This window comes from Xiphophorus hellerii, chromosome 1 (genome assembly GCF_003331165.1).
Source record: "Xiphophorus hellerii strain 12219 chromosome 1, Xiphophorus_hellerii-4.1, whole genome shotgun sequence".
In the NCBI taxonomy this organism is placed as follows: Eukaryota; Metazoa; Chordata; class Actinopteri; order Cyprinodontiformes; family Poeciliidae; genus Xiphophorus; species Xiphophorus hellerii.
Genome location: NC_045672.1, coordinates 16,014,722 through 16,027,179, shown reverse-complemented (window position 1 = coordinate 16,027,179; position 12,458 = coordinate 16,014,722). Strand labels below are relative to the sequence as shown.

General features: G+C 39.2%; 1 protein-coding gene across 2 annotated transcripts; it reads right to left on the bottom strand.

Moving 5' to 3' along the window:
* Positions 1–3,413: 3,413 nt before the first annotated feature.
* Positions 3,414–10,550, bottom strand: ankrd33aa (ankyrin repeat domain 33Aa). Of its 2 annotated transcripts, XM_032561886.1 has the most exons (5): positions 9,832–10,550; positions 7,657–7,963; positions 7,440–7,569; positions 7,205–7,345; positions 3,414–5,810 (listed from the first exon to the last, which is right to left on the bottom strand). In XM_032561886.1, the coding sequence occupies exons 2-5, from the start codon at positions 7,912–7,914 to the stop codon at positions 4,987–4,989; spliced, it is 1,353 nt and encodes a 450-aa protein (XP_032417777.1). In that variant the 5' UTR covers positions 7,915–7,963; positions 9,832–10,550; the 3' UTR covers positions 3,414–4,986. The 2 variants fall into 2 exon arrangements, with proteins under 2 accessions (XP_032417777.1, XP_032417782.1); XM_032561891.1 differs by lacking the exon at positions 9,832–10,550 and having other exon boundaries at positions 7,657–8,346.
* Positions 10,551–12,458: the final 1,908 nt, after the last annotated feature.

The window sequence follows — 12,458 nt, the reverse complement described above, 5'->3', positions numbered from 1 at the left end:
AGGATTAAGATTGTTTTTATAGGATTTTTGATGGTATTGTTGGTCCATATTTTTTGAGATCTGACAGTGATGTTGGATGAGAAGCCTGGCTAGCAGTTTTGGCATCAGAAAAAGTGTTAGGACTTTTCAAATTATTCCACATAAAACTCACTCATCCTTGTCTATATAGCTCTTGCGCCAGCATGTTGAAACAGGAAGGGACCATTGCTTAAGAACTGTTCCCACAAAATTGGGAGAATTGAGATTGTCCAAAATCTCTTGGTGGGCCAAAGCATTAAGATATTCTTTCTTATCATGTCCTGTTTGACAGTGTAGCACTCAGAATTGTTGTCTGAACTTCCCTAACCCAAATTGTCCAGAAGGCAACCCCCGACTAGCACACAAAAATCAAACACACGCCCTCGAACACAAATGCCATAAATTAAGAACTTCTTTCACTGAAACCAAAGGGGCAACCCCATCTTTTGAAAAATAAAATAATAAAATAAATAAAAAATAAAACAAACCTGCAGAAGACCCTAACTTTAACTTCAACATATTGCAGTCAGGTAGGTAAGTGCTATTCTCTTGGCCAATCATCAAAACAGACTCATCTATTGGATCTCCAAACAGAGAAGTGTCTATACACCACTTCCTACAGCAATTTGCACTGCACTTAGCAATATGAGGCTTTGATATAGTTCAAATACAGGCCATTTACCATATTTTCTCTGGAAATATGTATGCACTGTTCCTGAGCAAATCTGAAAACCTCAAGGTCTCCAGCTATATTGACTCTGCAGAAAGTCGACAATCTACGGTGCTCAGTATTTGTTTTATGTGGGTTACTGCTTCAGGGCAGAGCTTCTGTTTTAGTGAGAGTCTTACTTGTTTATTGCAGAACATTAATGAACAAACAGCCACATGAAGATGTGAATAAAAGCAACAGAATAAAACAAAAACACAAGCAGACCAGGGATACAACTGTGGAGAAATTTAAAGCAGTTTGCCTGTGTGACAAGATGCAAGGCTTTGAACATCTCACAGAGTACTTTTCAGCCCATCATCTGAAGATAAAAAGTCCTTGTCACAACTGTAAGTCTTTCGAGATATGGCTGTCAACCTAAACTGACAGGCTGCACAAGGAGAGCATTAATCAGAGAAGCAATCAAGAGGCCCATGAGGGAGCTCTGAAGGAGCTGCAGAGATCGCTACCTGAGCAAACCTGACATCTATGAAAGAAGAAAGCTGTTGTTGGAAGAAAGAAAAGTTAGATCTAATTTTTTTTTTTCTTAATTTATGTACACAAAAACTCATCACCCTGGATATGCCACATAAAACTACTTCAGTAAGTGCAAAAATAACAACCGGTACTCCTTTGGTTGATCCCAGTTCTTGTTTTCTACTGTTTTTCTGTGTAAAGCTCATCATTTGACATAATTTACAAATGGAAAATAAACTACATTAAATGCATTAAATACATTATTACATTTAATGTAACATAAAAGTTGCCCAAAACATAAGAAAAAATGTGCACGCTTAGCAACTGTGGGAAGACATGATGACGCTAAATTGACTTACTTTATTGCGTGTGTTTAGCGATTGTGGCAGTTAATACCCACCATAAAGACAAATGCCAAAGGGAGTTCAGTGTGGGACATTTCACTTAAAACAGCCTTCTGCAGATGTCTTCATGTAATACAAATTTCCCTCCCTGTTCACAGGCTCTGTTTTCTCTCACATTTGGCTCATGGCTGCAGACACCAGCTGGAAACTTTCACATCAGTTGTCAAGTTGCAAAATGAGCAAATTGTTCTTTGCACTTTTGGGACTTATTTTTCTTAAACCATTAATCTCTGTAATTTGAAGAGCCATGTAATCTTGATGGTTTCCATTTGTAGCACAACTCCTTGGAGTAAATAAAATAACATTTCAGTCCTGTCAAAGCAAAAAAGAAGAAAAAAAAACTATTTCAGCAATAAGCAGTTCATTTAAATGCTGACATGTCTTATTCACGAAGGTGAAAATTTCAAGATATTTAGGTCAATTCTATCTGCATGGACAGGTTTGAATCTTAATTTGAGAAATTGTTCAACTAAGATGTGTTTCCTTCTTAACTCGAGCGAGGGATTTATTTTAGGATTGACCTAAGGTCATCAAGTTCCCCTCTCATGAAAGGAAGTGAGCTGCAGCTCTGAAAATAAAATAAGACATTGTTTTACGCCATACCAGAAAAAGAACACATTTTGCTTCTCCTTTTCCAACTGCCACTGTGAGCTTTTCTCCCACAAGAAGCATAATTGCAAAATATAGCTTCATTTAAGTCATAACTTCAAAATTTGCTTAAACATGAGAGGTTGCCTTTGATCACATTTGATCACTAATAAAAGGTAATTGTTGTGTAATGATAATCTTGTGTGGATTAAAAGATTACTGGCAACCAGAGTTCAAAAGCCACCCCATGCCACCGCAGAGTCTTAAGTAGCTCAAAGTATCCTTATTTTAAAAGAGTAAATAAGGTTACAAGACTAATCAGTCACGTGTATTCTGCTTTAGAAAATATCTTATTACTAGTTTTTCCACATATCTGGATAAAGGCATAAATGCAAGATTTTTACAGCAGTTACAAATCTTTCTAATGTTTTTCATATGTTACTACCACTGAATAATGGCATTATTCAATTTACCCTTTGACCTACAAGTCCCTTCAAAATGTACCAGTGGAAGCATGGCAGCCGAGCATTTCAAAAAAATACGAGAAGCTATTGTGAATCTGCCTTTTAGTTGATGAAATTATTACGTTTGAAATGCCTGCATGTGAAAACAGCCTGATTCATAAGATTTTATGTCTAAATTGACAGCTTGTTAACATTTTGGAAGTCAAAGAGGTCTCGCCGAGTCCAAAGAGTTAGTTTTAGAAAAGAATAGTTGAATCTGCTTTTCTTTGGGAGTCTAAGGGGATTTAGCTCTAATGTTAGCCAAACTGAGCTTCCAATTGGCTGACCAGTCCGTCATGGCATCTCCTCTCCAGGAAGTGGAGGATTCCTGGATTGCTGTGCTCTGGGAAATAAAAAAAAACAAAACCCTGGGGCCCATCAACCAGGTTTGACCAGATATACAAAGTGAGATATGTTTCCCATAAATGTGTCTTTTGTTTGTTTTTGTATCATATGTTATGTTTACATTTGTTTGTTTTTTTGCTCTATTAATCACTGGTAGCTAAATAAATCATAATCCTGAGAAAATTACTGGAAAATCCTTATTCTTACCTGATTGCGTAAACCCACATAATAATAGGCAGATCATCCTTCAGATTAATTTTTTTTGATAGATTAGGAGGCTGACTGATTTCTGAAGATAAATATAACTTAATATAGTGTCATATGACTATGCCACATCGAACATGATGCCTTAAAAGAACTCACTCTGCGTTGCAAAGGTCAAGAAAATTTATTACAAGCTTGCATTACAAACACTCGTCATTGATTCCACACCTTAAATATGCCACAAAAAACCTGAGTGCTCAAAGTATTTTGTTTTTAAAGTAGTCTTCAAACTTTCTATCAAAGAAGAGATTGCCTAATTAGATTGATGTCGTAGATAGATACAATCTGTTACAACTGGATATGTTTTGGATTAATTTGCATTAATAGTTGTGTTACTGTAATTAGCAAACTGAATACAAAAATATAACATTAACACTTTTTTCTAGTTTCCAAAAACAATCCGATTGTGAAAAGTCCATAATTTAATAACCCTGAGTAACATTTGGTACAGGCAGTTCCTCTCAGAGGTTCCTTGGCTTCTCCTTTTATCAAAAAGCAAAGTTGCACACAAAGCATGTTCTGTTGACTTTGTCTAACAAAACACAAAACATTGCTGCAGACCGAGGACTTGCAAATGTACCATAAGTCCTTCATTCACCACAAGCCAAGCGTGCAGACTTAGCACTTTCAGTTGTAAATGTCCGTAATGAGGGTCAAAAACGTTTTGGAGTGTCGGAAACTTGAAAAAGCCATAAAGACATCTGGTAGATGCTACATGTTGCAGGAGAGGTGGGAACTGGGTGGGCAATTAGAAAACAAACATCAGTCAGGAATAACAATATGAATGTCACCGTAATGTATGTGTTAGTCCTAATATTCCTCATTGAGGCATGGACCCCTGAAGGTGTGTTGTGGTACCACAATGTTATTAGTAGACAGTACACGTTGTGAGGTGAAGCCTCCATGGACAATTTGAAGTCAACACCTCATCTTGTTGTGTTTTTCTGTACATGGTCTGTGACAGTTATTAAGTGGATGGATGAATGGTTGGATGGCAGGACAAAATGTTCCCCACCAGAACATTCTCCAAACCACCACACATAAGTTCCTTACGTAAGCCAACCACATGATAGAAATTAAAAGGTGATTCATCAGAGCAGGGAGTCATCTTCCTTTTGTTCCTCTGTAGTCACATGACTATTGTTGGCCCCTTATTTTGTCTCTTTTAGGTCCTTTGGATATAACAACTTATTATAATTTAACGATGATACTGATGAAATTTTTGATCATATATGTCTCATTTACAGTACAGGCTATTGGCTGTTTATTTAGTATTCAGTTACCATAAAACTTTTCACCAAGTATACATTGGTAAGATCCCCAAGAAAAAAGAAGTGTCTTTAAAACTGCAGCTCAAGCAGACACAGTAGTTCAAAAGCAAAAGACTCACCAGGCTTGAGATGTAGAAAATCTAATGATGTTTAAATCCAGACATCATTAGGAATAACATAATTTTGTGCCTAAGATGTCAAAAATTGTTTAGAAATATCATGACCTTCCAGTGGATCACAGTTTCTGTTGGAGCCAAAGTTCAAACCCATTCATGAAATTTGTCAGATGCTCGCTCCCAAAGTTGTTTAGCACTGACTTTCTCTCGTTACAGAAATCAGAGTCACCGTTATCTCACTGTTTTATTTATTTTGTGCGTGGCCATATCACAGTGAAATTTTATCTGGCTGACTCAGCGTTTGCTGGAGGATTTTTTGGACCCTTTAGGTTTTTTCTCATCTTCTTTCTCCAGTTCTTGTCTTTTCTTCTCTCTCTTTTTCTCCTCCTTGGCCTCCTTGTACTTCCAGACGGGCGGCTCCAGGTAGCCCTTCTGCCTCTTCTTCTTTTGCTCCTTTTTTGGTGTGGGCTCCCCAGACTTTGTCACTTCGATCTTAGGAATGCAACCCGAGGGGAATATGCTGTTCCTGTGTGCCATGCTGCGGGGGATGAAACTTCTGATGCCGCCTGATGGCATGCTCTCCCTGCGCTCTGCCTCCTGGCAGCAGGACGTCAGAGAGACAGAGGTGGCGGACAAAGCTGTTGGAGACGCTGAAGTGATGGATCCGTTGCTGTGGGACACAGTGCTCTCCTCCAGCTCCTTGCTGCTGTGCTTTTCAAGCAGTTCTGGTACTGCGTACCGTCTCTTGCCGATTTCAGGGGGACTAGTGGGGCAAAGCGGCCGGGAACCGGTAACTACCAGGGGGCTGTGAATGCTTGTAGTTATCCGAACCATATGATCCATAACCCCGTTGTCTTGGGGGTCATGAGGGAAGCTAAAAGAAAGGCTTTCTTTTAAGCGCTGTCTCAACTTCTGATTGGTTGATTTTGGGGCAGTGGTCTTTTCCACCAGCTGTTTCAGTTCAGGCCACTCAGGCTTGTAGCTTTCACAGAACTGCCCGGCAACAGGGTGGGCCTGCAGGCGTCGTATCCTGTTCAGTGTCTCAAACCGTCCAGTCCGAAGGACCCAGTCCTTAAGCCCTCTGCCTTGGACCAGGTCCACAGCATGCATGTCTGCACCTGTGCAACAAAAAGGATGGAAAACAACGGAAAGCTGTAAAAACAACAACATGAAAATGGGTCTACCAGATGTATTGAAACTAAACAGCTTTCATCAGTATAACAACACCACCATGTGGTTGTTTTAGTCGTGCAAATGGCTGTGTGGCATAACTTGGAACAAATCAGGTAATTTCACTGTATGGGGGAAGTTGGTATACAAGGACTTGGAAAATGAGTCACAGCCTCTTAAGCTTTGTCATAATTTCTCAGTTTATATCTCAAAATGGATAAAGTAGTAGTTTTACTTTTTTAAAACCTTAAAAGATGCAGTGTCTATTTGTATTCAGTATTCCTCGAGTCAATACTTTGTAGAGCAGCACTTTGGTTCGATCACTGATGCAAATCATGGATTATTTCTCTACCAGATTTACCCATCCATCGTCTGACTTGTTTTTTATTCTCAAACGGTTCAAGTTCAGTTGGATTGAACTGAGAGAATCTGTGAATGTTAACATAGATTCAAAAGCATTCCAGTATTGCTCTGGCGTTATGTTTAAAGGGTTTCCTCCAGGGCCACTCTATTTATGGGCTGCATGACTTCTAGAAAATTGTTGCACTGGATTTTGCTGATGGGCATCAGAGTAAATAGCACGCCACAATTTTCAGATTTTCGGTTAAAAAATACACTAAAACAATCTTCCGTCCACTGTGTTTTGTTGAATTGGCCTGTCACATAGAATACAAATAAAGAGGTTGTAATATGAAAAAAAAGAAAAAGTCAAAGTGGTATGAATACTTTTGTTATTGTTTGCAGACTAGAAGAATGATCTGCATTAATTGAGGTCATTTAATGCAGATCACTATTGACAACTATACGTCAATAGTTGTCATATAATTAATTTAACTTAATGTTACACATTAAAACAGTCAAAGGATTTAAAAAATTTTTTTTAAAGTGAGCTGATCTTTGATGTGAATGATCAGGAATTAAAATTGTCTTGGATTTGTTTTGCATTTTTCCTGTAGCAAGTTCTGTGGAATAATATTTTCTTTCTAAACTTTTCAGTCAATGTTATCTTAAATAGAATACAAATAGAAATGTATTATTGTCCTATTCTAAATGTGTCCATACAGGTCAGACTAATCTAATCCCTGCAGCCTGCAGAGAGTACAGATTAGTTCCCAGATCAGGTAAACTGGTTTGACCTGTGTATCCAATGAAACACAGCATTTTAATCTTAGCTGTCTTTTATCGCAGAGTGCACATTTTAAGACTCCTACTATCATTTTTTTTGGTTTGTTTTTAGACAATCCATTTAAAGTTAATTTTGACTTTCTGTGCGCTCTCGGCTCATATGGTTAAGGCCGCACTCGTCGTTAGTCTAAATCGGGTATTGCCTTGCTAAACTTACCATGCATCAGCAGGGCGGTCACACAGTCTTCTCGCCCCTGCAGGCCTGCCTTGATGAGGGCCGTGAAGCCACGAGGGTCTCTGAGCTCAGTCTCCACACCAGAATAGTAGTTCAGGATGTAGTTTAGTATGGTGATGAATCCTAAGGTGAGAGACGAAAGGATGATTTTGTTTGTATTCTCAAAAGGATTGAAGGCCTCAGGTTAATCATGTGTGGCTGGGATTTTCCCACATACCGGCCTGTGCAGCTATCATGAGAGCAGTGTTGCCATCATTGTCTTGGTGGTTGATGTCTATGAATGGACATTTGTGCAGGAGGGTGACGATGTCCACAAAACCCTTGGACACAGCCAGCATCAGTCCATTCTGGTGCAGATAAAACATAAATCAAAAATATTTATCTTATTGTACGCTAAAAGTAATACATAATTTATTTGTCGCTTGCTTATGCACCCTGCCATTGATGTCTAGCTCCATGGCCTCCTCCTTGGTGACCCCTCTCTCCAGGATGTTGCTGAGGGAAATGGGGTCGTTCCTGGAACAGGCCTCATATAGCGTTTTCGGTGGCTCCCTATAGACTGTATCTTGTTCGTAGTCGGGAAGCACCGAGTCGTCAGAGAGTATGCTGCCTGAGTCAGAGTCATCCAGGAGGACCTCTTCGTCATTCGATGGGCCAGGACCCAGGTGTGGGTCATCGGCTGCAGCTGCCATCTTGGCCCCTTCAGTCAGGGATTACACTTGGGGGTCACATGAGCCAAACCTTAAAGAAAATTCTATATAAGCTGGATTTTTTTTTCCCACCACAACCACATGCTACAAGAAAGACATGAGGTAGCTACAGTATGACTTCATCCCCATAACAGGAAATGTTCTTTGCAAAAACTCAATACACAATTGTTGTACGGCATATACAATTACAACACTGATGTAAGACATTTTTATCAAACAGCTTGACACCAAAAAGGAAGTGCATGATATTATTTTGTTATTTTAGTATGTGCTTTTGATTTGGTCACATCTTTTTTCATTTTTTTGAGTTCAGATAATGGTGCAGAGAAAGGTAAAGAGGATTAATTGGAGCTGCCATAGCTTTTTGTACCAAATTCCCAACCCAGGAGAAAAGACAAAGATGTTTGAAAAGCCTTAAATTGTGTTTTTCTTTTGGAGCAGTGGCAAAAAAAAAAAAAAAAAAGTCCCTCTAAAGGGAACTTTATTTATATGCCTTCTCTTTGGCTCCTTTTCACAGTTTCAGTTGTTTTAAATTTTTTAACCAGTCGTAACTTTTTAACTGTCTTTCAGACTAGATATTGACAAATGTAGGAGTTCCTGCCAATGCAGGAAATGAGAGAGGGGTGGCTGGGTTAAAATTTTATTTTTGGAAGAAAAAAAATACAAAAATCACATAGTTTAAGGTTGATCAGAAAAGCATGACCAAGCAGAACCAAATAAACTCAGATAAAACTGAAGCAAAAATGCTGTTGGAAGTCAACTACTAAGAAATGCTAAGAGTCATGTTTGCCTAGAAAAGTTGTTTTCAGGATAGACTTCTATCTGCTTTTGGTTTGCAGAAAAAAATATGGGCTCCTGGAGTGGAAATGCACCTATAGATATGACAAGCAAGTTCTGGAGGTAAATATAATTGTCCTACTAAATAATTATAACCAATAAAAACCTAAGAAATGATAGGCAGCAGTAAAGATTAAAAATATGAGTTCTTACATCAAAGAAAACAATTTCTGCACATCTCAAGTGGTACTGAGATTTAGTAATCATTCTATTTCCTCTTGCCTGGTGTTTGATGTTGATGTGCCATACTAAGAATAGACATCTCACACTGTAAGACTCACACCTACTATGTTAAATATATCTGTGACCTGAAGATATGATGGCTAAAGAGGATGATGAGCTTTACCTCACCTTAGCCCTCCTGTCACAGCGGCTGATCTCTAAGTTTCTGATTTACACCGAGCATAGCATGAAATGCATATCTGTTTATTTTCTACACAGCAAGGACAAAAAAAATCACTGATTTCTGTACTTAAACATTAACTGAAGCATGAATGAAAAGAATAATGTAGACCTGAGGACATTTTGCCCGTGAAACCAATGTGAATGAAGACATAGTGGGAGGAGGGGACTGGGATGAAAAAGGCCATATGGAGCTGGAAGCAATGGGAGGCCAGTTTAGTAGCAGCATGTGTCATTGTCTCTTAACAGAGTCACACAGCTCTGCAGAACAAGACATTGTGATTCTTGCTTTTGTTTGTATGTGTGATCAATTCCAATTTGGACTATTCAGAAGGAAAGACAAAACAAGTAAAGTCCCCATAAGTCAATGGTTCATTGATAAATAAACTTACATTTCAACTGCTGGCTTATAAAAAGCATTTCTGACCTTGACTGCCTAAATAGAGCTTCTCAGCATCCAGTTTTCACGAGCGTAAGTTCATGAAAACTATTGTTGTACTTTAATTCTGACTCAACTTCCTGCTGAGCAACACAATCGGACCAAACTTGTGCCTCTGCATCTTAATAAACAGGAGATTCCTCAGTCGCTTTCAAAATGCAAAATACTGCATAAACCAAACAAGAATTAAAACTTTATAAGACAAAAAATTAAGATCTCACCCAAAGGATTCCAGCCATGGTTCAGTCTTCTTCTTTTGTCGTAGATTTTTATTTTTTTCCTCGGGTGTTAAACCATCTTCTGTCCACTGTTGTTGTTTGTGCACAGCAGCTAGCGACTGGTTAAGGTTACGTTCCCCAACCAGAACACAACTTCTGCCTCCTCCCTCCCTCCATTTCTCCTGCCGGCCACTTGGGTTGCCTCATCACCCTGGTCCCAACATAGACTCCGCTGTCCCAAGTCAGGCAACGTGCTCTCTGCCTCTCATCCTGATTACAGAAGATTTGCGGATTAAGAGAAAGAAACAGACAGAAGCCAACCTTGTTCCCCCTGCTATCAGTTTGTTGAGTTATTCTGCTCGTTCTCTCATCTTCTTGACTCTCTCACAGACTCTGCCTGTCCACAGCTCTGAGCTGCCCGTCTGTTGTGTGACAGAAAACCTTGCTTGTTGTCCAAAAAAAAAAAAGTGTTCTGACTGAATCATTAAGGCTATGGGTCTGTAAAAAAACAAAAAACTGCCGAATAGCCCCACCAACCAGAAAAATACAGGTTTATTAAGTGAAATAGGAGAAAAAAAAATTTCTGATAAAAATCAATTTGCTGGGGCAGCAAAAGTTAGTCAGCCAGAGGGCCTCAGTGGTAGATGCTCCCATAGCAGGGATGATGCAGTCTGTGTGCACACACTGCAGAGTCCAGATCCTTACATGAAGGTAAAAGCTTTAGTTAAACCTTCGCAGCTTTCTGTGATATTTATACATTTTAAAACAATTATTTAACTTAATCTTTCCTTTTGTGCTTTTAAAAGGATTAGTGTTATGTGGACTGAAGTCATGCGGAGAGAAATGTTGTATTAATAAGTTTATTCATAGCATAAATGACTCTTTGTCCCAAAGGTCATGTAGAAAGATTAACCCTTATATTGTAAGGGAACAAGGCCAAACTAGACTGCTTGTGTATGTTATCATAGTCTGTGTTATCCAATACCTTGTCTCTGTTTGAGGGAATGTGACTGCCCCCTCCTGATCAAACTAGAGAATGCAGTGCTTGTACATGAGCCCAGTTTTTACAAAATACGCTCACGGACCAATTTATTATGTGCACCTTTTCAATTGCTTGTTAGGGAAAAAGAGAAAGGTCGAAAGATGATCGAAAAGCAACATCAGCTTATAGCTAGAACACTGTGTTTAACCTCGAAGTAGATGAGCTGCAACATCAAAAGAAGACAATGGCTGCAACGCTTGGTGGATCAAAAAAGGAAACTGAAGCTACAATTGAAAGTGGGTCTCTAAATATTAGGCAGCAGCAATTTAGAAATACATCACCTGGTTTGAGTCACTCAATGACTGCTGGAGATAAGCGTTAGTGTCTCCCCTTGGCAGTACAAGGATAAAGCGGTACAGACAAAGGATGGATGGATTACCTGGTTTGACGAGTTTTGATTTCAGATGGAGTCAGAACTTGGTGCAAACATGAAAGCATGGCTCCATCCTGCCATGTATTGATGGTTAATAATGGTGGGGGTAGAGTATTAATGTGTCTTACCTCACTGCTACCCGGACCACGTACATCCCTTCATGACCACAAAGTATCCATTTTCTCATGTATATTTCCAGCACAATAAAGCAAATCTCAGATCATCCCAAACAAGTTTCTTGGGTTCAATGCACTTCAATGGCCTGCACAGTCATCAGATCTAAATGCTAATGCAGATCTTTAGTATGTGCTGCAACAGGAAATGGATACTTATTGGACAAGTATCCATTGACACGTGTTGACATGTCAAAAATATTTCAGATGCCTTGTTTGCTGAATTTTAACTGTTCTGTATCACCTTTAATGAACATACAATCTCAGAAATGTAAATTCATCTTTGCAATGTATCTAGATAAAAAAAAGTAACATATCACCTCATATAGTAGTTGTTTGAGTCTTTATGAGTATTTTTGATCACAGCCATCCAGTGGTGACAGACTAAGTTCTCTAAACTTGGAAAGCTGCATGCATTTTCTTTTTACCCAGAACGCTACCCTATTGGCTGCAAACTGAGGGATTACCTCCACAACATCACACCAACCTGACCCATTACTCAAAAGGTGATGATCTATGTTTAGACACAAGAACCTCAGCTGAGTCCTTGCTGATATGAAACTCAGGAAGAGTGGAAAGCGGGGACGTCTAGGGGGGGCAAAGATTAAAGCGCCAGGGACCAAAACAGAAATAAAATTGACAGGAAATATCAGGGGAGTCTGTTTGGCACAGCAGGGCGGGGGGTTTAGGATGTCTTTCTCCATGGAGAACCTTTTAGACATGCCAGAATAAGCAAGCTGACCAACCAGATGAGGGCAGCATTGCTCATTCTGCACACACTGTGTTTGTTGATCCCAGAGCACAAAAGTTTTAACTGTGTTAAATAATCACAGAACATTTGTATCTGTTAGACAGCATTTTATTCTGGGACACATCTAATGAAAGTCATCAAATCTGATGACTTTCACCCAATGACTGCTGGGTGAAAGACCCCTTTTTAGGGTCTTGAGCTTTGTTTTCTTTATTCTTTAAATTCTTCCCAGAGACTTTCACTCATCACTTCAAAAGGCTGCTTTTCTTCTCCCCAGACACCCTGGTACCC

What these genes read in the sequence shown, in the direction of transcription:
- ankrd33aa (XM_032561886.1), bottom strand. Translation starts at nt 7,914, where the DNA reads ATGGCAGCTGCAGCCGATGACCCACACCTGGGTCCTGGCCCATCGAAT. An exon ending in CATGATAGCTGCACAGGCCG is followed by an intron (nt 7,346 to 7,439) that starts GTATGTGGGAAA and finishes CTCTCACCTTAG; the next exon opens with GATTCATCACCATACTAAAC. An exon ending in GACCGCCCTGCTGATGCATG is followed by an intron (nt 5,811 to 7,204) that starts GTAAGTTTAGCA and finishes TTTGTTGCACAG; the next exon opens with GTGCAGACATGCATGCTGTG.